The 25,717-nt window shown below is 40.2% G+C and overlaps 1 protein-coding gene across 3 annotated transcripts in view; it reads left to right on the top strand.

Annotated features, from left to right (window-relative positions):
- Positions 1-25,180, top strand: part of LOC140545053 (ATP-binding cassette sub-family C member 5) — a 47,783-nt gene extending 22,603 nt beyond the window's left edge. For 2 of the 3 annotated variants that reach the window (XM_072668258.1, XM_072668259.1), the window contains exons 15-29: positions 2,360-2,485; positions 5,623-5,737; positions 5,854-6,038; positions 7,528-7,674; positions 10,445-10,574; positions 10,677-10,830; positions 12,730-12,858; positions 14,818-15,004; positions 15,619-15,708; positions 17,181-17,373; positions 17,544-17,703; positions 17,805-17,883; positions 18,947-19,060; positions 20,825-20,989; positions 22,581-25,180. In XM_072668258.1, coding sequence (XP_072524359.1) covers positions 2,360-2,485; positions 5,623-5,737; positions 5,854-6,038; positions 7,528-7,674; positions 10,445-10,574; positions 10,677-10,830; positions 12,730-12,858; positions 14,818-15,004; positions 15,619-15,708; positions 17,181-17,373; positions 17,544-17,703; positions 17,805-17,883; positions 18,947-19,060; positions 20,825-20,989; positions 22,581-22,688 — 2,082 coding nt within the window. In that variant the 3' untranslated portion in view covers positions 22,689-25,180. The remainder of the gene's footprint in view (positions 1-2,359; positions 2,486-5,622; positions 5,738-5,853; positions 6,039-7,527; positions 7,675-10,444; positions 10,575-10,676; positions 10,831-12,729; positions 12,859-14,817; positions 15,005-15,618; positions 15,709-17,180; positions 17,374-17,543; positions 17,704-17,804; positions 17,884-18,946; positions 19,061-20,824; positions 20,990-22,580) is intronic. The other variant, XM_072668260.1, reaches the window with a different exon arrangement.
- Positions 25,181-25,717: the final 537 nt, after the last annotated feature.

Below are 25,717 nucleotides of genomic sequence, written 5' to 3'. Positions count from 1 at the left end.
AGCATGTAACAGCCCCCTGGTGTTTGCAGCCTAAATTGGAAAACTACTGTAAGTTAAGATGTGTTTAACTAAGGACACAATGACGGTGACCCAGATGGATCCCTTTTTGTGCTTTAGGGCACTGTTACATGTGTCATATTTTTCTTGGTGTCCAAATTCTAACAAGATTTTGTTGGACACTACAATTTCTCCACAATCGTAACATCTAGTGAACACAGTTGATTGCTATTTTCAAAGGATTCCTTTAAGAATCCCAGCAGTGGCTTTATTACTGGGGCAATGGTGACTCCGTGGCTAGAGCACTGGGTCATTGGTGACAGGGTTGCTGTCTGTTCGGCCCTTGAGCAAGTCCCTTAACCCTTAACACAGCTGCCCACTGCTCTGGGCATGTGTGCTCAATGTATCACTGTGTGTGTTCGCTCACTAGAGTGTGTGTGTGTGTGTGTGTGTGTGTGTGTGTGTGTGTGTGTGTGTGTGTGTGTGTGTGTGTGTGTTTACTGCACACATGGGTTAAATGCGGGTTTGTCTTTCAGTAAAAATACATAATGAATTTTAAATATATAAAATATATCAATCATAAAATAAATAAATAAAAGCACCACATGTGTCAAAATCATCTGTTTTCTAGATTTTTAGAGAGCATGAGTGCACTGGAGACTTCAGGTTACCTGACATGAAAAACAAAACAGAGCTCACCACAAAATGCTGACCCTGGTGTACCTTATGAACAGATCGGCTGGGTCACATTTTGCTTAAAGGACATAAGTGCAGTGGCTTGTTGGCAAATCATATAAACATTAACCTATACCAGAGTGATGGAATGAGGAAACTGTGGAATAAAAGAAACCACTCATGTCCCTTAAGTAAACCTTCTTATCTGTGAAACAGATCCAGAGCAAAAATGCTTTGCTGTTGAATAAGAACATAGCCCTGGCTTGTGTGCACAGGCCAGAGTTCAGAAATGCCCCTGAGTGAAGATATGACCAGACAAAAGAGTCAGTGCTGATACTTTCATCCAGAGAAAACACAATGCAGAGATAAGGGATTTCATAAGTGCAGTTATTAACAAGTGGAAGACTAGAGTCTTCAGTCAGCATTAGAAGACAACAAGCCATACTGGAAGCTCAAAGGTCTCCGATCTTGACCCTTGTCTTTAGGGATTGGTCACTTTTTGGCTTTGTTTGGCAACCATCAGGGTTTTAAATCTGATGTGGGCGGCTAGCAGTGGAGTGAAATGGCTGAGCCTGAGTTTGTGGTGCTAGAGTCTAGATGAATTGCAGGAGCCTATGAAGCCTAGAAACAGACCAACCAGGAGAGAATTGTAGTAGTCTTGAGATGACAAGAGACTGAACAAACACCTGGTTGGCCACCCAAGAGAGAAAGGGCTGAACTCTCCAGATGTTGCAGAGAAGAATCCTGCATGATCGACATAAGTTAGATAACTAGTCCTTCATGGTTTGTAAAGGAGATGGCAAGATCATAGTGAGGACATGTTCAGCACCTGGGTCCTTCTGGGATAATGAAATGGCAGCCATACATGCTAAGATACGAGTGAAAACCTGTTTGTGAGATTGTGGGAAGGGAAGTTATGGACATATGGACATAGAATCTTCTACGTTTGACTAGCTACTACTAAGTCCAAATCAAAACAAACATTGTGGCTGTCCATTTCCGCACTGCAGGTGCTTACAGTTCCTCTAAGTGTCTCTAAGTGGCATTTCTGTTGTTTATATCATTGTATCATCACCCTGTGTTAATGTGTTCCAGTGAACGTTAAATATTCAGCGCATGTTTCCTATGATGGATGATCAAATGAATCTTACTTATCCTTTAATCCACCCACCTATATATAATTATAATTATTCATATAATTATCCGTCCATCCCATCCATCCACCCAACCATCAGACCCATACAGGAACTCACCTATCCATCCATCCATCCATACATCCATCCATACATCTACCCAGCCATCAGTCCTATCCAGGAACCCATCCTTCCATCAATCTACCCACTTACCTACCCGTCCACCTATCCATCCATCCATCCATTAAGCCATCCATCAACCCATCCATGCGTCCACTCACCCACCTCCCCATCCATTTAGCCATCTATTTACCCATCCATCCATCCATCCACCCATCCATTTACCCATCTACCCAGCCACCAATCCTTCCATTCACCCACCCATGCATCCACTCACCCACCCATCCATTTACCCATTCATTTACCCATCCATCCATCCATTTACCCATCTATCCATCCATCCACCCATCCATCCATCTGTTCATTCACTCACCCACTCTCCCACTCAGTCTTGTTTGCTCTATTTTTTTAACCCCCTTGTGTTTATCCCGCAGTACCTGGCAGAGTGTGACAAGGTGGTATTGATGAAAGATGGGCAGATTTCAGAGCACGGCACCCACACCCAGCTCATGAGTAAAGGCCGCGACTACGCCACACTCTTCACCAGCGTCCAGCAGGAGGTATAGCACACCACCCACAGTCTGATGTTGAGAGTGGGGTCACTCACTCACAAAGCACTTTGCATTGCCTTCTGCAAAATTCATGAGCCACAGCCTGCAAACCACCTGCTTTTCAAATCTTAATTTATTCCCTGCTTTTGTAATTTATGAGTGCACTGATCTATAAGAGTAGCAGCTATGAGACCTTGTCATGTCTGTACTTAATGTTCATAGTCCTAGAAGCACTGATTTGTGCCTCCCTCTAAAATCTCCCTTGCTGTCTCTTTGTCTTTGCTTTATGATGTACATTATTGCATGTCGGTACACAGACATACTACACTATATGATAGTACACCTTACTATACTATATTTTGTGCCTTTAATTTTTTTTTTAGATACATGGTGTAATGTACTAGAATCCATACTATTTTTGTATGTTCCTGGGTTTGGAGATGCAAATATCAGACAGTCTTAGATATTACTGTACAGATATTGTTTGTGCAGTGATATATTTATTTTTTATATTTTTTATATTTTCTATATTTTTTAAATGTGTAATTATCTATATCTGGGGATATCAAAGTTATAAAAAGGCATATAGTTTCTTCTGAATGATGTTCAGGGAAATCACATTGCAATATTTCATATTTTCTGATAAATAAACAATATACAAATATTATACAAATATAGATAAATATATAATACTATATACAGAAAAACAAAAGTAGTAAAACATTTCCCCAGATTAAATATTCCCAACTGGAATATTACACTAATGCATAGCATTAAAAAACAATAAAGGTTTGTTCCGTTGTGAAGTGACTTAAGGCCTAGGCCTGCACAATATGTATTTATATATAGAATATGTATGCTGTATAATGATTATACCTTTGTATTGTTGAGAATAATACTTGAGCTCACAAAAGTTGAGGTTGATAGCAATGACAATGAAATGAAAGCTGGTAGAAGCCACTTTGGCATCAAAATATAAACAATGCTTTAGCCCATGAAAGCTTATGCAGAGGATAACAAAATACAAGCCGGTAGAAGCCATTGTGATCTCATAATGTAACCAAAACACTACAATACATAAAAGCTAATGCCAACAATACAAAATATAGAAGCTGGTAGAGGCCATTATGACATCATAATGTAAAAACACTTTAGTCAATAGATGCTATTGCTGATGATAATAATAACATACAAGCTGGAAGAGACCATTATGACATCATAATGTAAAAACACTTTAGTCAATAGATGCTATTGCTGATGATAATAATAACATACAAGCTGGAAGAGACCATTATGACATCATAATGTAAAAACACTTTAGTCAATAGACGCTATTGCTGATGATAATAATAAAATACAAGCTGGTTGAGACCATTATGACATCATAATGTAAAAACACTTTAGTCAATAGACGCTATTGCTGATGATAATAATAACATACAAGCTGGAAGAGACCATTATGACATCATAATGTAAAAACACTTTAGTCAATAGACGCTATTGCTGATGATAATAATAAAATACAAGCTGGTTGAGACCATTATGACATCATAATGTAAAAACACTTTAGTCAATAGACACTATTGCTGATGATAATATTAAAATACAAGCTGGTTGAGACCATTATGACATCATAATGTAAAAACACTTTAGTCAATAGAAACTATTGCTGATGATAATAATAAAATACAAGCTGGTAGAGGCCACTGTGACATCATAATGTAAAAACACTTTAGTCAATAGACACTATCGCTGATGATAATACAATACCAGCTGGTAGAAGCCATTGTGACATCATAATTTAAAAAGCACACTTCAGTCCACAAATGCTGTTGCTGAAAAACACTTTAGTAAATAGACGCTAATGCTGACAATAATAATAATAAAATACAAGCTGGTAGAGGCCATTGTGACATCATAATGTAAAAACACTTCAGTCCACAAACGCTGATGCTGATGATAATACAATACAAGCTGGTAGAGGCCATTGTGACATCTAAATGTTAAAAGAACATTTCAGTCCACAAAAGCTAATGCTGAAAAAAACTATATGTTGATGTTATTATTATTACTATTATTATTAATAATACATTTACATTTAAGGCATTTAGCAGATGCTCTTATCCAGAGCGACTTACAAAAGTGCTTTGCTATTTACCCAAGAATAACCTTAGCTAGTTAGAATAGACTAATAGTTCAAAGATACCTCTAAGCTTAGACATTGCTGAGCACAAGCCAATAATAATGACCATAGTACTCTGCTATTCGTCCAAGTATTCTCGGAAGAGGCGGGTCTTCAGTCTGCGTTTGAATACAGCGAGCAACTCGGCTGTTCGGACACCCAGTGGAAGCTCGTTTCACCACTGGTGCAGGACAGAAAAAAGCCTGGACGCTTGTCTTCTGTGGATTTTGAGGGATGGCGGGTCGAGCCGAGCCGTACTTGAAGCTCGAAGGGCTCTTGGTGCAGATCGGCTTTTGACCATTGCCATCAGATACGGAGGGGCTGGTCCGTTCTTGGCTTTGTAGGCCAGAGTCAGGGTTTTGAATCTGATGCGGGAAGCAGCTACAGTAAGAGAGTGAAGAGAGAACACAGCAGAGGAGCGACATGGCTGAATTTAGGGACATTGAAGATGACCCATGCCGCCGCATTCTGGATAAGTTGCAGGGGCCTGATGGTGCACAGAGGGAGACCAGCCAGAAGAGAGTTGCGGTTGTGAAGTCTGGAAGTGACGAGAGACTGAACAAGCACTTGGGCGACTCTCTAGAGAGGAGGGGTCGAATAATAATAATATCACCATCATCAACAACATTATTATTATTATGATAGTAATGGTATGGGCAATTATGCCATCACAATGTAACAAATTACATTCTTACAAATCCTTACAATCCTAATGTTTGTATTAGCACGAAAGCTGGTAGAGGCCATTGTGACATTATAATGTAAAAAACACTTCAGTCCACAAAAGCTAATGTTGATAAAAATAAAACAAAGTCAATATCATGATAAGATTAGCTCAACATATCCAGATAATGTTCTTATTTATTGTTCTTGTATATTCTTCTGTCTGTATGTTTAATGTTTAAGTGCAGCCGTTTTTGGGAATTTGCTCCTAATTTTGCCCTTTCTGGCATCTCTTGCTCAGAATCTGGTGCGAAAGAACTTGAGAAAGCGACAGGGGAGAGAGAAGGAGCACTCTGGGCCATGTGTTGGTGTCATCAGTGCAGCGGGCAGGCAGCCTGCGGGGAGTGAGAAAGGAGGTGAGCGCAGTGTAATCTGAGAATAATGCTCAGCCCTTAGCTGACTTCCCACCAGAAAATGAGTCACACATCTCAACTCTTTTTTTTTTTTTCTTCTTTTGATGTGCATCCCGCAGCCCAGCTCATGCAGGCTGAAGAGAAGGGGTCCGGGGCAGTGGCCTGGGCCGTCTACGCCGCTTACATCAAGGCTGCAGGAGGGCCACTGGCCTTCACCATCAATGTCCTGCTCTTCCTCTTCACCACAGGCAGTATAGCCTTCAGTAACTGGTGGCTCAGCCACTGGATCAAGCAGGGCAGTGGGGTGAGTGAGCAAACTGTCTCCATCTGGAGAACCATAAAAGAATACTTCTGCTCACAAAACTTAATGTTGACAACAATAAAATGAAAGCTGGTAGAAGCCGCTGTGGCATCATGATGTAAAACAACGCTTCAGCCCACAAAAGCTAATGCTAATGGTGATAAAACACAAGCTGGTAGAGGCCTGAAACCATAATGGAAAACACTCTTCAGTCCACAAAAGCTTATGCTGATGAAAATAACATAATGGTAATAATAATAAAAATAAAGAGGCAATTATGGCATCTTAACATAAACAATAGCCTTAGCTCAGACAAACTAATGTTGATAATAACAGCATGAAAGCTAATACTGATGATAATAAAATATTTGCTGGTAGTGGCTATTATAACATTATAATGTAAAACAACAATAAAAACCTCATGACATCATAATGTAAAAAGCACTTCAGTCCTCAGAAACTAATATTGATAATAGAAAAGCTGGTAGAGGCTGTTATGATGTCACAATGTCAAAGAAAACGCAAAAAAAAAAAAAAAACCCAAAAAGCTAATGTTAAAACAAAAGCTGGTAATGGTCATTGGGACATCAATAAAAACATAAAAAACACTTTGTCATTAACAGCAGTGGATTTACATGTTTCTTTTATTGACATTGATGTCACAATGGCTTCTACCAGCTGGTGTCACGTTATGATGTCACAGTGGCCTCTACTGATTGCATGTTATTATCGTCAGCATTAGCTTTTGAGGTCTTTGAGACACCATAATGGAAAAAATACAAATGCTGATTGAAATAAGATAATAATAACAATAATACCATGATAACGGTGTGGGCCATTATGGCATCACAATGTACGCAAAAACCCTAGTAGCTAGAAGCTGGACATTGTGACATCATAATGTAAGAAACACTTCTGACACTTTTGTAGATAACAAAAGAAAATGTGAGAAAATGTCAATAATAAGAAGCTGGTAAAGGCCACCATGACATCACAAAATAAAAAATAACCTTAGCTCACAAAAGCTAGTGAATAATATAGAGACTCTATAGAGGTAATTATGACATCATTATGTAAAATAAAACTTCAGCCCAGGCTAATGTTAATGAATAAAAATGAATAAAGGCCTCTTAGGTCGATTAGGACAGCATAACTGGTCCCCCCCCTCAGTCATTAGCAGCGTTAGCACTTTTTTGGGGTGAAGTGTTCCTTCAGTGCCTCTTTAAATAGACAAAGCACTCGCTTTCATCTGTGTTTTGCTGCTCAGTCAAAGCGAACATCAGTCCCCGCGCTAATTAGAAGTGCCACATTGAACATGATTTACTCTGAGGGAAAATCACAGCAACAGATGTTGGCAGTGGAGCTGCTTCTGACAGAAAAAACACACACTGCCTTCTGTAAACATGACTGGGGCTGGGATTTGTCTGCAGCTGCTGACTGGGATCTTGCATGTGAGAGTCTTGTTTCTAAGGTGATGCGTCTGTGTTTTCAGAACGTGACGCTGTTGCAGGGGAATGAGAGCGTGGTGAGCAGCAGCATGAGACTAAACCCCCACGTTCAGTACTACTCCAGGGTGTACGCTCTGTCCATGGGGGCTGTGCTTCTCCTCAAGACCGTGCGAGGCATTGTGTTCGTTAAGGTAACTTCTCTTCTCAGAGTCATCATCACCATCTGCACGAGTTCATACAGTATGCACAGTGTATTCCCTGCCTGTCAAAAGTTTGGGGACGCCGAGGTTATGCTAAATGCTTTAATGAATGTGTGGTGTTTGTTGGTTGGCAGTAAATTGACACTTTATTTTTTTATGCGTTTCGACCACCTTTCAGCCAAATGATTTTCATTTACTTTTTTAACAGTAGTAGGTGTTATTAACAGTTATTAATATATTCTTAACAATTGTTTGTCAAATATTTTACACAATGTAGATACTGATTAAATATGCACATATACACACTATATATAGGCTCTGCCTCTTCTTCTTCATCTGCTTTTTCTTCTGCTCTTCTTCTTTGTCTTTCTCTGCTTTTTTGTCTTTACTTTCTTCTTCCCTTTTTCTGCTTCTTCACCTTCTTTGTCTTTTGCTTCTCCATCTTCTCCATCTTCTCCATCTTCTTTTTCTTCTTCTTTTTCTTCACCTTCTTGTTCCATTTCATTTTCTTCTTCTCCCTTCTCTTCTTCATCTTTATCATCTATCTTCTGCGTTTTTTTTTTAATTTCTTCTTCTCCTTCTTCTTCATGTTCTTTTCTTCTCCATCTTTGTTGTTCTTTTCTTCTTTTTTTTTCTTCTGCTTCTTGTTCTTCTTCTTCTCTGAGTTATGGTTTCTATTTCAAATATGTCAAAGCGTATTCTTTGTCTTCTGTAGGATTTGAAACTGCATTACAGTTTCTGAACTGTTTGACTGCATATATATAGACATTATTCATTTTTAGTTACTAAACTGTGATTGTAGTAACTAGAGTTTTGTGGATTGAATGGCAGTGTATTTTGCATAGAGGTTAGGAGATTCGTAATTTGTTGTTTTTCTCAGTCCAGAGGGCTTTTATTTGGTAAGTGAAAAAGCTTTGGGGATTTTTTTTGTTTGTGTTTGGGAAGAAAAACAGTAAAAACGGAAAGAAACTTTGTAGGTATTTGTTTCATACGTATGTTTTGCTTCTGGGCTCTCCCAATAGTTGAGAAGTGTAATTTTAGGCAACTGTGGGAAATGCAAATTGATAAACAGCGTTTCATTTACATTTATGGCATTTACTTACAGGTGCTTCACTGTTTAGATAAAAATAACCTCAGCTAGTTTGAATAGACTAGAATTCAAAGTTACCTCTAAGTTTAGACATTACTAAACACAAGTCAATAAGGTGATCACTCTGCTATTTGCCCAAGTACTCTTGGAAGAGGTGGGTCTTCAGTCTGAGTTTGAAGACAGCGAGCGACTCTGCTGTTCGGACACCCAGGGGAAGTTTGTTTACAACTTCGGTGCCAGGACAGATAAAATCCTGGACGCTTGTCTTCCGTGGATCTTAAGGGATGGCAGGTTAAGCCGAGCCGTACTTGAAGCAGCGCTCCATCCTGTAGCAGCAATGACTGGGACATTATTCTCCCTGGACCATCAACATGAATTTGAATCTGTACTTTTGGGATACAGTTGCTTTAAATAGAATAAAAAATAAAAATACATTGCAAAATCAATAAAATAAAATTACAAGCAATGTGCAACCAAACTCCTGATATTGACACTATTATGTGCTGCATCCTTCAATCTGAGCCTACAGCTCTGTGCCCTCCATTTCCTACTGTTTGCCATGCTATGCGAATGTCTACCTATAAATCCCAGGTTGATCTGCTGCTATCAGAGGTCCAGAGGTGCGTCACATTTAATCCCGTTTTCCAATAAATGGCAGTCGGGGACACCAATACAATATTGACTCTTCGGCTATGGCGTGGCAGGGTCAATAAAGCTCTAAACCGAAGTTCATATTGCCCCTGAAGAAGTCCGCTCCCAGAAGGCTTCGGCCCTGTTTTCCTTCTGCTGTTTACTGCAGGACCATTGGTCCGCTGCCATTGCCTTTGCTAATTGGCTAGCCTTCTTCCTTCGTCCATTGTGTCTCTCCTAGTTTTTTGCTGTGTAATTGAAATCGCCTGCAGGCTAAATCCATTTATCTGTCCACTGCCACAGCTCTCAGCTGGAAAGGGTTTGTGTGAGTTGTATCCCTATGGGCCTTTGCGACCTTCTTCCCTGTTAAACAGGTCTGACGGCACATTAGGGGGGTTATGGAGAGGTTACGTCCCTTTGTAACTCTGTTCCACTTGTGTTTGCTAATTTTTCAGTGATGCCTAATCTTTTTTTCTTCACCCAGAGGTGAGATTAGGCAGTTTTGAGGCTTAGTTGAACGAATCTGTCCTCTCGTGACTAAAGCTATCTCATCTTAACGGCTGCGTGTTCCAGAAACGTGCTCTCTTGGTCTAGGGTCGCTGAGCTTTTAGCGTGGCAACATGTGTTATATAAGAGCTCATGAGAAGAGCCTGAGAAGATTTAGAGGTGCTTGACATTTCCAAAAACGATGGTTTCTGCCATTTTTCTACAGCATGAACAACAGGCGTCTTTTGAATGTGCATTAGATTGTGTACTGGGATTGTGCTGGGCCTCTGCCGGGCCTCCCTGTTTACACTGAGCCTGGGCACTTTTCCCTCCCTGTATTATTTCTTTGCCAAGGTCTTTCCCTTCAGTGATGTATTTATTATGGTTGTTTTTGCTGCTTTGTGTATCACTGACCTGTTTGTTTGGATTATGGATTTGTTCTGGTTATTTATGTTGGTTTGAATCATTGACCCATTTGTTATTGTTTATGCTGTAAATGGTGGCTGCATGTATTATTAATAAGTGTGCCTACATCTGTATGTGTGTGTATTGCAGTGTACTCTGCGGGCGGCCTCGGCTCTGCACGATAAGCTGTTTAAGGCTCTCCTCCTCAGCCCAATGCGCTTCTTTGACACGACTCCTCTGGGACGCATCCTCAACCGCTTCTCCAGAGATATGGACGAAGGTTAGGCCTTGGAATCCTGCCTAAATCCTTCTCCTGCTGACTAGCCAAACTGATTTTTTGACACATTCTTCTCTCTCGTTTTCGTTCTCCGTCTCGCTGCAGTGGACGTGAGACTGGTGACACAGGCCGAGATGTTGCTGCAGAACATGACGCTGGTGCTCTTCTGTCTAGGAGTGGTCAGCACTGTTTTCCCGTGGTTCCTTTTCTCCATCTTCCCTCTCGGTGCCTTCCTCTTCATCGTCAATCGCATCTCCAGGTTAGTTTTCACCAGTTTATCCAGAGGTTAATCCAGAATCAGGGCTACGTGATGTGGAGAAAATCTCACATGATGATTACACTGCTACATATGGTGAACACCTGGTCTACTGAGCTTTTTGCACCTGTTTCAGCTGGAAATCCGATGCTTTTTGCAGGATACAAACAATAACCAACTATAACAGTGAACTAAACTCATGTTGTTTTACTAAACACCGCCCTTTAATAACCTCATTCATGAATATGACCACAGACCATGAACCAGTGAATGATCTTCACTGCGTGTTGTCCAGATGGTGTGCACATTTATCATAGTTTTTACCTTATATATAAGCATTATTTTACATTTTGCCCAATTTTACTTCCTAAAACTAGACCTGATTTCCTGTGATTCTGGTTTTACTATCCAGTGTTGACCAGAGGTGAATGGGTTTCTATTTAAGTGTTGGTTCGTTTACTGGAAGTTTACTGGCTCACTCCAAAAATTCTTGAACCCAGTTTGCTGTTAAGCCACTTTGCGACATAAATTGAATTGAATTCACATTTGATTTCTTGTAATCACTTCATTTAGAAACCACACAAAATATTGTTAGATTTTTGTCAATAGTTCAAGGAGGAGCTCAAAACAGAAGGCCTGACCTAAAGTTCACATTTGCGGCTTATGGTTTTGTTTACTTGTACACTAACATGACGCATTTCCCAATTGATCCTAATGTTGTTAGGCAAGAGTGTGGGTGTATCACAGAGTGCATCATACTTTTGTGGAACAGAAGGTAGCCAGAGTTCTTGCAATGTTGGCATTTTCCTCAGTGTATTTTAAAATTGTGTGCAATAGCATGTAGAACTGTGAGATATGTGTATAGTCCAGTCCAGTACCGCTTCAACTAGGTATTTGGTCTGTTGAGGCTGTTTTTGTGTGATTTTGTGCACTATAATTTTGCATGTTTCTAAAGTAAAAAAAACTGCCAGAAGTCAAAAAGTGAAAAACAGTTTTCGTGTGACCTTGACTATATAACAGCCATGCTGTTACAACAATTTACATTAAAATGAGGCATTTTGCTCAAAATGAATGAACTCCAATATGGGCTAGTTTTATTTTTTATAAATGACAGTAATGCTGACAGCTATGTCAGCATTTTGGAGTTTTACTGAAACACTTTATTTACACCTATTCCTTTCATTCTGAGGATAAGGCAGAAGAAAAACTTTGTGATGAAAATCAGCGAGCACAGAAAGCATTTTTCATGTTCAGACGTAACTAAAGTCATCCTTTTAGTAATGGCTTCCCTAATGAACCACCAACCACGCATCTGTCTCTCAAACTAGAAGAACATCCTTTGTAAACATATTTCGAAAGCCACTGTTTCTGAGAGACGGGTCTTTTCGTCCTGCTTTCACGTTCCATCCTTTTCCTCCCTCGTGCTCATCCCAATCCTTTTAATGAGAAAAAGGGGTGATTCATAGCCACCGTTATTCACAGCCTTTGCCTGTTTTATTCTGTGTCTAAAAGTAGAAATCACCCCACCTTTAGCCAATAAAGGCCTATCTCTCACATTGCTGTGGGCCCAGACACTGCTGTCCTGCTGGGTTTAGCATTGACGTGTGACAGGCCTTATAAAAGTCCCTATAAATCAGCGCCAAAGCCTCAGAAATGACTCGAGCTCTGCCAGGATGCACCCTTCAGCTTCACACTTATTGTCCCCTGTGGGCTTCCATTAACCTGTCACATGGCACGCAGCTCGGCGAGACCCGCAGTCAGACAGCTTTGATCACACTTCAGGCCTGCTTAACTGGGAATACTGTGTGACTTGTGTGACTTCATGATGAGGTGTGTGGGATCTCAAAAACTTTTTTTATTTTTTATTATTTCTTCCCTCTGAATCACTGTCTGTCCCCAAAGGGTTCTGATTCGTGAGCTGAAAAGGTTGGAGAACATCAGCCAATCACCTTTCACCTCTCACATCACCAGCAGCCTGCAGGGCCTGTCCACCATCCACGCCTACAGCCGAGGAGCCGACTTCCAGCACAGGTGAGGCTGCCACTCTGCTGACATTCACTCTAAATCCTTATTTTTAATAACAGTAGACATTAGGGTTTAGGCTGTGTTTGGACGAGCACAGATATGTTTGCTTTTTCCCCTCATAATCACCGTTCAGGTGAAAAAGCGTATTGGATTTGGTCTTTTCAGTTCTCATTTAGATGATATTCATATGTCAACACTGCCATTTGACAGCAAATATTCACATGCCTATAGCGAACACATTTACCCTAAGGCAGGGTTTCTCAATACTGTCACAAACACTGTCACGATACTGTCACAAACCCAACCTAACTTTAAACTTAACTCTTTAAAGCCTGGCCCATTAAACATTTGCCAGGAAATTCCAATTCTGTAAAACCGGAGTGTTTATTCCACCTTCTGATTATTAAAAAATAATAATAATAACACTTTGTGTATAGGACTTTTATTTTGTAACATATTTCTTACTTCTGGAATTGCTGTCGACCACGTCTTTATCTTTTTTTTCTATTCTATACATATATATAAATACACTTTAATATAAAAAATAAATAATGTTTTTATTGTTTCTTTTTTATATTTCGATTACTTTAGTAGTCTACTATTAATTAATTCATAATTTATTTATTTGTTGTTTTATTTTTATTTCTGGCTAAATAATGTCGGGGTTGGGGGAAAAACAGACTATCCCACCAGGACAGTTTGTGAACTGGCCAATATGTAGTCTACAGCTAGGAACTCCAACTGAAATCCGCTTCCAACTGGAATGCATGAGATGGGGCGGTGTGATATGGTTGATGACTTTGCGTCAGAGAAGGCATAATAGGTCAGGTTATAGATGGTTGTGTGATTATTATGTGTGTTTCCTGTTTGAGGTGCAGTGGTGTAATACTTTCTCTTCTTAGGTTTTCTTCTTTATATTTAATATATATGTGTTACACTGTTTATTATTTGTGTAAAATAAAGTCTTGGCTGTACAAGCTAGAACCGCTACTGGTTATTTCTAACAGATTGTGAACAGCACTAACCAGTGGCGTCAACCTTCTGGGATTAGTGGTAGCGGCTAGCCCCTCCGTTCCTTTTTTAGGTCACGTTGTTTTTGCAGCAAGTCCAGCAAGTCATCAAGCATTAGTGCAATGCATTAGTTTTTAGTGCACACTAAGTATAATCTCGGCGCAACAATACGAATGGAACCACAGCTATTTAGCCTTCCCTGTGTAATGTCTGTGGAGAAAGGCCAACTGTGGGAATAATAATATTGCTGGAGTTTTTGACTCTTCATTGAAAGAAACAAGACCAAGAAGCTGGACATGTAGACTCCAACCTGTAAGCTGTAATGAATTGTGTAATTATGAAATTATGTTGAAATGCAGAAGACCAATAGTGCCTGTAGTCTTCTAAGCGTTGATCTCTGTAAGGGCTTAAGAATAAGCTGATAAGTTTGATACGTTGGGAGCAGGAACAACAAGAGCCTTTGAAGAGCATGAGAATTACAGGGTGGTTGGTATAGCGTAGTGGAGACAGAGTTCAATTCCTCACTGTATACTGTACCCCTAAGAGTCCCTGGGCAAGACTCTTAACACTATACTCTCCTATTTCTCTAATATACATATTAATCATCGTTGTCATGCAAAAAGCCTGTAACTCCATTTCTGCCGAATTTCACTTTCTTACATAATGTGAATCTGGTAGATGTTTTTTAACATTGTATGAAAATTTCATGATGAATGGACCAATAGAAATGCTCCAAAATGACTTGGAATTAAATTTTATTGCATTGACTTCCATTGATTCTTCTCCTGTAAAGTTAACGTTTTAGAGATTCACAGCGACACAATGCAAATGTAAATGAACAAAGGCTTCATCAGAGTTCCTCTTTGGAACACTACACTGAGGTTATCAGTATGTTTACAGTAAAACGTCTTTTCTAATTACATACCTTGCATGTGTGTGTGTGTGTGTGTTTAGATATCAGGCCCTACTGGACAGTAACCAGGCATCCCACTACTTGTTCAGCTGTGCCATGCGCTGGCTGGCTGTGCGCTTAGACCTCATCAGCATCACCCTCATCACCACGGTAGCTCTGCTTATCGTCTTCATGCACGGCCACATCCCCCCAGCCTACGCCGGCCTGGCCATCTCGTATGCCGTGCAGGTACAAAGTCTATTAAACACACTCAGTGCTCACGGCTTCACATACACACATATCCTGCCTGTCAAAAGTCTGGGGACAACGTGCCTTCTTCTGACAATGTTCAAACTGCATTTCTTAAGATATTTGTCACATTTTAAAAATAATCAGGTGGACTAATGGTTAGGGGTTACATTTTTAACAGATCATCAGTTATCTGTCACAATAATGCTCACAATCATGGTCCTTAGAATGTCCACAAAACATGCTTATTGCAAAGAATGCTCATTTACATTGAACACATTCTGAAAAGCTTAGCATCCCTAAACTTTTGACGGGACACTGTAGTGGTTATTTATCTGCATTGTTTCCTTTCGCATCATAAAAGCTGTTCGTTTGTCCTCATTGTTCCTCGCTCTGCATTGAGAAGAGCTGATTATGTGGCTGATTGTTTGTCTGTGTATTTACAGGAGCTAACTGTGCTCACTATTTGTTTTACTTTTGTATTAGTCTGTTTAATCAGCAGTCGAACAGAATGACATTTTTATTTAATACTGATTTAAATACTGTGGCTGCATGATGATGATGATGGTGATGCTGGGGTTTGTTTAGTCACCATGACCCATCTCTTTGTCCAGCTGACTGGCCTGTTTCAGTTCACCGTGAGGCTTTTGTCTGAAACGGAAGCTCGGTTTACATCGGTGGAGAGGATCAATCATTACATAAAGGTGAGCGTGCCTGTGACTCATGCAGATTCCAGCGGCAAACAGAGAGGGACAGAGCGCTTGGTATTGAACTGGCATGGCGCTCAGCGGCCATCAGCTCGTTACACTGCACGGATCAGCGAGCGCTGAGCTCAGTGGGCTCCAGATAGAGCTCTGCCTGTTTGAGACATGCTCTCATTTAAGCAAAACAGCAGCATCACAGCTTGTGTTGGGTGCTAAGTGCTCAAACACTTCTACAGTGATGAAGTGTGGCGACACAAATGCGTCTTTTGGAGAGAATTGGGTTAGAAATAAATCGTTTTCAAAACCCAATGATGCAGGTGCATTGATGCGTCAATGTGAAGGTGGCAGTTGCATAGTTTTTGAAGTGCTATTTTAAATAATAAAACAGATTATTTTAGATTAAAGTGAACCCTTTGGAATTAGCTGGATTCCACATTGATTACTAATAAAGTGATCAAACACACAATTACAGACACAGCTCTACAGTTCATGTTAAATTACTGAGCACATTAACATCCACAGTGCAGGCTAGGAAAGGAAGTTCACCTCTGCTCGGTGCTAATGTGTATTTGGCAAAAGGTGTTTCAATTAAGGTGATGAAATTGGAACCCATTAAATAATGGCACATAAAGCACAATCATGATTACACAGAAATCTGTTCTTCTCAAGACAGACTGGTTAGTGTGAACCGTGTCTTGGTTCAATCAACTACAAGGCTACAAAAAGTCTGGCTGAAACCCTGGGTGTATATCAGACAAATTCAGGACCGTTGCTACTCTCCAACCACTCAAAGAGCTCAAGGGGCAACCCTGAAAGAGGTGAAAAAGTCAATATAAAACCTACACCAGACTACACAAACTGCAAAAACCTTTGTCCATGTGTTCACTATTAGAAAAACACTGAACAAGAATGGTGTTCATAGAAGGACACCATGAAGGAAGCTGCTGCTATTCTGGGGGGGGGAAACGTGGCACATCTTACATTTGCCCAAGACCACCTGGATGTTTCACAATGCGTCTGGGAAAATGTTCTTGGGACAGATAAGTCTATGACCTCAATCTGAAGAGCTGTCGGGCTATGCAACAAGACAATGATCCAAAGCACACAATTAAACCAAATAAAGAATGGTTGAAAAACAACAAGATTTTAGAACAGGCAAGCCAGAGGCCTGACCATAACCCTATGGAGATGCTGTAGCATGACCTGAAGAGGGCTGGTCGTGCAAGGCATCCCAGATATAGTGATGAACATAAATAACTTTGCAAGAAGGAGTGGTCCAAAATACCTTCTCAAACTATGTGCAAAGAAGGTTTATTAGCATCTGCAAGAGACATTTAGTGGAGGTCATCGCTAAAGTTGGGATCTACAGGCTAGCCTGCACTGTAGATGTTTACTCAACATGCTCATGAAAGATATGAACAGTTTGAGTTATTACTGCTTCTAAAGTGTGGTTATAACCTCTGCTCGTGTAGAACCTGGAGACAGAAGCACCTCGGCAGGTCAGCGGCCCCTCTACCCCTGCCCCTGACTGGCCACAGCAGGGCAGCATCAGCTTCCAGAATGTGGAGATGCGCTATCGTGCTGAACTACCCCTGGTCCTGAAGAACTTGACTTTCAGCATCCTCCCAGACGAGACAGTGGGCATCGTCGGTCGAACTGGCTCGGGTATGGCTCACCTCTTGTGCCTGTTGTTACTTCTTGTTACTTTTTTACTTACAGGAGTTTGTTACTTCTCATTTTGTCAGGGCCTTTTGATCTAATGAGGTCTTGGTAGTGTCTGTTTTTATTGTTGCTGATGTAAATACATCATGACTTTTGCCCGTCGGTTTCTTTAGGAAAGTCTTCGCTTGGAGTAGCGTTGTTCAGACTGGTGGAGCTCAGTGGGGGATCCATCATCATCGACGGTGTCAACATCGCTCATGTAGGGCTGGAAGCCTTGAGAAGCAAGCTGTCAGTCATCCCCCAAGAGCCTGTTCTCTTCATTGGCACTGTCAGGTACAGTCCACATCACAGCTGCAGCTCTGACACACACGAACCACGCTGAAATAAGGGAGTAGTGGACAGCTTTCACCATGTGTTCCTCTTTTCTCTGTCAGGTCGAACATGGACCCATGGGGTCAGTTCACAGACGCGCAGATCTGGGAAGCTCTGGAGAAAACGCACATCAAAGATATGGTGAGTGAGGAGAACTTAAGTGCTGAGTTGAGGTCTTGAGTGTAATTTCCAAAGAAGCTCCATTCCGTCCATCTCGTCCACTGACTTTGTGGTTATGCTGTCATGGGGATGGGGCTCAGGAGCCGCGAGTTCAATCACGAGCCATGCTGCCTTGCCATCAGCAGCCAGAGTCTGAGAGAGCACAAATGGCCATGATCTCTCCGGGTGGGTATATAGCGCTCTCTCCCCTCATCGCTCTAAATAAGATATAGGCTGGCACAGTTAGTCTGTTACCTAGTTTAGTGGAGCTGGGGACCCATACGCAGCAGAACTGAACCTTATCCACCACTTGGGGGCGCACTCACTAGGTTTGGAGCAGCATAAAGTGTAATTTATCAGCAAGTGTTTTTTGTTGGACAGATCACTTGCGTAAACAAGATACAACAAGGCATATGTGTGTTTGTAGATAGCTTGGTACTATTGGTACACTTTAGTAAATGTTATGTTTTGTATTATTCTTTTGACATAACTGAAAAGTATATAGATAACCTTACTGTAGGCACATATAAGCTTGCAGAAGATTCTCTGGGTCTGCAAACATGGTGCTAAATGTTTCTTATCTGAGTTTCTTAACATATTTGTTTAGGGGTGGAGAAAGTACACAGTGTCTGTCTTTGACTGAAAGTGGAGATACTCTCTGTAAATAATTACTTAAGTGGAAGTCCTCTGTTTACATTTATACTTGAGTTGCAGTAAAACAGGAATTGCTTTTAAATGCACCTAACTAGGGATGTCCAGATCCAGTTATTTTGCACCCTGATATGGTCTGAGTTTCTTAATGCTGAGGATCAGCCGATGTTGATCTGATCGCTGGGTTTGTATAATTTTTTTATAATAATTGTCTATTTTTAGAAACTCACTCTAAAATCTCAGCAAAAGCTTATTGCTGATTTCTAGTTACTTGCATTTAGGTGGGGGACCTGATCCTGATCCTAGATCAATACTCTTACTCTTGAGATGACTGATGCAGTTCCAGGCTGGTGTGCCAATATTAAACTGTCGTGCCATGTTCCGTTGCTTGTAGGTAAGCCAGCTACCTCACTCTTTGCAATCAGAGGTGACGGAGAATGGAGAGAACTTCTCGGTGGGAGAGAGGCAGCTGCTTTGTGTGGCCAGAGCGCTGCTCAGACACAGCAAGGTACCGGCAACACCACACCTGTTTATGCACGCTCAGACTCCCCCTGCAAGTCATGCCACAGCATTTATGCTCATTTATGTCCAAAATGAATCCCTATTTATGCATCTTACCAGACATGGCTTTTCCCACATGAACCCAGCAATCAAGTGACATTCCTAATGGAATATGTGCCATTCAGAACATGTGCAGTAAAACTGCACAATAACAGGATGTGCATATTGATATGCAACAGGGATGGAACTGACAAAGTCATTAACACTTTGTGTTCAGTGTTCAGAGCACTGATCCCAGATCAGATTCCCCCATATTTATAAATGTCACAGTCACAAAAACGACAACCAAAAAAATACTACATCAGCACTCTCTTTTGAGGAATCTTAAAATATGTGTTCTTAGTTTTATTTAAATGTGAATATTAATCTCTATGACTGAATCTAAAACTAATACCTCCATAACTCCATATCTCCTTTAATTCCAAAATCAAGTGGATCCAAAATGACTTCCAAATGTTTACTTCTCTATAAATGAATCCTTGTACTTGATTAACTATCACTACAACTCTAAATCAGTATCTATATTGGATCTCAATCCTAAATAAATCCTTATATTGAATCTCCATGACTAAATCTAAAAGAAATCCCAACATGACACCCCTTTTAACTAAATCCAAAATGAGTTATTACTTTGGAATCCCTACAACTGAATCCAAAATGCAATATAGATATGAGGATCTACGAATTCATAGACGTTTTTCATTCCTTATATTGCATTTCATATGGCAGAGTCCTCAATGAATCTTTTTATTGGAATGGCTGTGTCCACAGCAAATCCCTACAGTGGAGCTCCTAGGACTGTATCCAGAATGAAACCTTATATTGTGTATACTTGATTACATATGACCAAATTCTATATGAAATCCCATCATTGGATTCCCTCTCACAGAAACTAAAATGAATATCTAATTTGGACTTTTGGACTCCAACGTGAATCCAACGTGAATCCCTCCATTGTCTGAATCTAAAATGAATCGTTACATTGGATTCCCAACATGATTGATTTCCCAACAGAGACCTAAAGTAAATTCCATATGACTTAATCCAAAAGGATGCCCTACAGTAAATGACTGAATTTAAAATAAATCCCTACTTTCCTACAGCGAATCCCATATGACTGAATCCTAAATGACTTGGATTCCTTATGATTGATCCCACACCAAATCCAAACAGTGAACCCTATTCGAATCCCAATTGAATTTAATCCCAAAATTAATCCCTATACTTATTCAATGAATTCCCTATGTCTAAATCTATACTGAACCTTTATATTTGATCACCTATAACTGGATCCACAAAAATGCCCAAAAGTCCCAAATAAATCCTATATGAAATTTCAGTGATAATTGTAATAAATATTAGCATTATGCACAAATTTGATCAAAGCTCTAAGTCTCTTTAACAGAGTGTAATTTATGGGTTATGCACTGAAACTAAGCAGCTACAAAATAGTGAAACATTGCCCCCACATGGCTGAAAGTCAAGCTTCATTGGCAGTTCAATTGCGCAGGAGAGCTAAAAGCAGCAGCAGCAGCAGCAGCAATAGAAATGAGCCGAGCAGAAACATGATCTGTAAACTAACCCTGTATGACGTGATCTCTGCTGGAGTACAACTTGCCCCTTTAGGTCAGCTTGTCCCGTTGATACACACATTGTAAACTTGTTCTCATAAACATGTGCTGTGTTTGTAACCTGATCATGTCGCTCATAGATTTTGCTGTTAGATGAGGCAACAGCCGCCATTGACACAGAGACGGATCGGCTTCTACAGGAGACCATCCGCTCCTCATTCAAAGGATGCACCACGCTGGTCATTGCCCACCGCCTCAACACTGTGCTCAGCTGTGACAGAGTCTTAGTTCTGGACCAAGGCCAGGTCAGTCTCTTCTGACATGCCCACTCTCTCTGACTTATCTTCAGACCAGGGTTTTAATGACTACTTAGAATGTGTCATTAGTTGTACATGTATTACACACACCAATATTACTTGCTCTGAATCTGCACTAATGTTGAAAGTCAGTGCTATCTATAATATCAGACCAGTTTTGTGGCAGATAAAACTGTAAAACACATTCATGCACATTCAAGCCGACTGTAAACAACAATAAAATAATGGATGAAAAAACTGTAATGATACAACTAAGGAAAAGCCATACGGATGAACCTAGGTCCTACCATTTTGTTAGAATGCATCCAGAAAAGTGACGTTTTGAATTTCCACGGTTCGAATGGAGTTCTTCAGTGTAAAAGCAACTCCGCTGTAATGGCCTCTCCCCAAAACAAGCCCACAATCTGCCCTGAGTGTGGGCTTATGTATTTGGGACATAAGCCCCCAAGTGTAAAATGCCCTAAATCAATCCTTATATTGGATCCCATATGACAGAATCCTAAATGAATCGTATGAACGTATATTGCAGTGCCTTTGACTGAATCATCAGCAAATCCCTACGCTAGGTGACTACGCTGTGACTGAATCCCAAATGAATCCTTTTATTGGGTTTCTTATTTCTTGTGAGTCTGAAATCAATGCCTATGTGACTTTCAGTCAATCCGAATGAATCACTTTGTTTATATAAATAATGTGATCCACATTGGAGCAAAAACAATCCCTGCATCAGATCCCCCTTAACTGAATCCAGAGCCAACTGTTGCCTCTGATTCCCTGTGACTGAATCCATGTTCCTGGGTTCTCAATTACTAAATTGCAAAATCAGTGCTTAAATTGGATCTCGTATTGAATCCTAAATGAATCCTTATATTGGATTGCTTGTGACTGAATACAAAATAATAACCCCTATGTCGAATTCCTTATGAACTGTCCTTCATTCTATCACCTCTGACTGCAAAATTCTACTAAAATAAAAATCAATATAATATTACTAAAATTAATATCCAAATTATTTATTTTAAATGTGATGATCGGCTCTGAGTGGTCCAGCTGACTAAGGCGCTGCCACTGTGACTCAAGGATCACTGGTTCGAATCCCAGGTCATGCTGTCCACCATCAGCACCCGGAGCCTATGAGAGTGCATCTGGCCTGGCTCTTTTTCTAGACATCACTTTAATGTGATGCTGGAGTGCTAGCCAGTGCATCACAGCTGGATACCTTGCACTTTCCTCTCAGCGCGTTGGTTGCCCAGTGACATTGCATTGGCAGCAGTTCAAAAAGAATTGGGAGTGGGAGAATTCTGGGTTTAGTAATTGCCTTCATCTAAAATTGGGGAGGAAAAAAATATATACATATTTTATATCCAATTTCTTTCATAACTGTAATATAAATAGATGTGGTATTATTTACCATTTAATTTATTTAAATATTGATCATTTATGTAAATATATGAATTTACAGGCTTATTTTGAACTGCTGTGTTTAAACTATTGTATCTGACCCCTTTTCTGCACTGTAACCAACATCTAACTGAGCTCTTTGGGCTCCTCTCTATCTTCTCTCTACCTTCTCTGACAGGTCTTAGAGTTTGATAGCCCATCAAACCTGCTGGCGAATGAGAACTCTCGTTTCTTCGCCATGATGGAAGCTGCAAACAGAACACTCGGTCATTCAGAGATGAGCTGAGTAGCTCCTGACCCGGCCAGACCTGCACACAACACGAGACATACTACCCGTGACCTGGAGAGCAAGACTGAACTCTGTCCAAAACCTGCTGAGAAACTTAATTCACAGTACAGACATTCTTCATCAAGCTGCTAGACAAAAAAATGTCTGTTAATGTCAGACCAGTGGTGATGTTTCTGTTCAGACGTTCCTGTCAACCTGGAGTGAACACTTAGAGTCCACCTAGCACTGGCCAGTTTTGAGGAATATATTGTTCTTCAGCCTAAACTGGTGTCTACTGCATTTGTAGCATTTGCACTTTTCTAAATAAAAGGTGCTTCGGATGATTCTTTGAGGGATACCATAGAAGAACCACTATTGGTATGCTATAACCTTTGAATTGGTAAAGACCTTTTACAGAAAGTGATGGATCTTTAAACCTTTAAATGGTTCTTCACACTCACACATCTCTATTACAGACATGATTCTTTATTAAATTAAAAGTGGTTCTTCTGTGGCATCACATCATCCTTTATTTTTAACAATGTGTGGTCAATTACCACATGCAATAAATGAATAAGGTCTTTCAATGCCAATGGGCAGAATCTTCAGCTTTTCTAAGGACAGAAAAATGGTAAGTGGCCGAATGCCACAGATGCAGCAGATCTACAGAGATAAGGTTGAAAAATGGTTATGTTCCTATAGCTTAGTGGGCCATTTCTTCCACAATCTCACTCACGAAGGTCTTCCTAATTAGCTGGTTAGTTTAATGCCAATAGATTTAACTATGCCTTTTCAGGGGTACTTCAGAACCATGTTTGAGGAAACACCCATTCATTCTAGTTCCAGATTAGCACATGGTCATATTTTCCATAGAGGTTGTCCCTGGGGGGATGCCTGTTGAGCGGGAAGATTATATTATTGGCACTTTTTTGGGCGTGTGGGCGTGTATGAAAAATGATGATGACTTCAGTTATGAGAGTTTGTACTGTGTTGCAGTTTATTGATTATCGTTTGTTTCAGTTTTTTTAGTGTGTGTGTGGGGGGGTATTTTCTCTGCCTGCTACAGGTAGAGGTACACTTTGCACACGTTGCAGTTTGGGATAATGTATCCATTGATGGTTTCAGCAGTATTTATGAGTGGCCTTATTTAAGAATGAGAGATTATAGAGATTATGGGAGACTTGCAATAAACACAAGGTGCTTGATTTGCTTTATATTCCTCAGAAATGCACAAATCTAATCACAGTATCTACTATTTACCTGTGCTGAGATTGTTGTAAGAATATCATAATATTCACTTATTTATTTATTTATTTATTTTTAAGTAACATCCAATGCCATGATGCTTGAAACAAGCCAAATGTCAGCCAGTGGAATAAGTCCATGTTGTTAGGTGTTATATGATGCAACAAGAAGCACAAGTACACAAGTACAAGTGGAAGTCAATGACATTTCTAGTGGTCTATTCATCATGACATTCTGACACGATGTAAAGAACCACTGCCCGATGTCAAAAAGTGTAAAACATCCAAAATTAAGATGCAAGGTTTTATTCTAAAAGCAACAATATACTTAAACAAGCAAGACCATCTGGACGTATTCTTACAACTATCCCACATTGTCAAATACTAGATCTTCTGACTAGATTCGAGATGATTGTACTCGCCAAGGCATTGTTTTTTTGCGTTGTGAAATAATACACAGGCCAGTCATTCCGTTGAAGTCAAGCACACACAAGACCATCATGTTCTGTTCTATGTTGTTTCTCTACTGTTTGGCTGAAGGAGTTTGTGTCAGAGGAGGAGGCCTGCAGTCTGAGTTCTTGCTTTTGCTGAATCACTGCTTTAACTGTTTCTTACTTGAGAGTGCTTCAAAATGTTTGACGTTCTTTTGTCGGCTCTGAACTGCCACTGTCCTCACATTAGGTTGCTAAATAGAGGAGCTTAAATGACATGATCCTCTTAATTGAGGATAAGGAAAGTCTATGGAGGCTTTCGCTGTTAGAAATTCTAATGAATCCAGTTATATATAGTAAAGGCCTGCCTCAGCTTTTTCAAAAGTCATCTTTGGCAGAGTGATGCAGAGACACCTAGTTTTGAGAAACTAACTTTTTGGCGAGTACATGAATGTAATCATTTATGTTTTATGTATCAAAGCTTTAAAAAAGCCCTGGAGTCTTTCAACTTGATATTGGTGTTATAATATAATAAGCAAAGTATAAGTGTTGGTGTCAGAAGTTCACAACAATTAGGAATCATCAACTATCAGTGAGTTGAGTAAATATACTGTAAGAGGCCATATTCCTCTAATCTGCTCTGCTAAGTTCAACAGATCTCCTGGGAGATGCCTTGAATCAAGCTATGCATGTCTATTTGTATTATCACTGTATTGCTCTGTTAGGCATGGAAGCTTGCCTTGTTAATGACCCAAGATTGTATTATTATGCTGTTCAAAGGTTTTCTTATTTACTTGTGATAAAAATGCTTAATTAAAGGTATTTTTATACATGACCTCATGTTATTTTCATTATACATAAGTAGTAAGTAGTAAGTAGTCTTGCCTCCTAAACTGTGTTGTATAGCCTGCAGCCTATACTTTACCTTTCACTATTTAACCAGTTCAAATACTGAGGGCCCTTTTATAGCCATCTTTTGGTGAGCCGTCAACCGTGCACCGCACAGCTTGATTTCGGGCATGTACTAAATCTCTGTGCCCTATCTGCACAAGGCGCATCATGATGCTCATTGCTATCTTACACCCCGCCAACAGTGTATTTTCAGGTGGTTCAGGTAAATGTCTGGCGTGTTGATATCTTGGCAACAGAAAAAACACAGGTGCGCCCCTTACGCCATTGAAATAACAATCTGCCAAGTCAGACCGCACCTGGCTCTTAAAGGGAATGGCAAGTGAAAAATAGACTGCTGGCAGGGTGTAAGATAGCAATGAGCATTGCGCCGCACCTTGCGCAGGGTGTAAGATGGAGGGTCATAAGTGTAAACGAACATGCAGTGTGTCAGCATAGCAACTGATGTGTGTTGGACTCCATT

The sequence above is a fragment of the Salminus brasiliensis genome, chromosome 2 (genome assembly GCF_030463535.1).
Source record: "Salminus brasiliensis chromosome 2, fSalBra1.hap2, whole genome shotgun sequence".
In the NCBI taxonomy this organism is placed as follows: Eukaryota; Metazoa; Chordata; class Actinopteri; order Characiformes; family Bryconidae; genus Salminus; species Salminus brasiliensis.
This window is presented reverse-complemented; position numbering and strand designations above follow the sequence as displayed.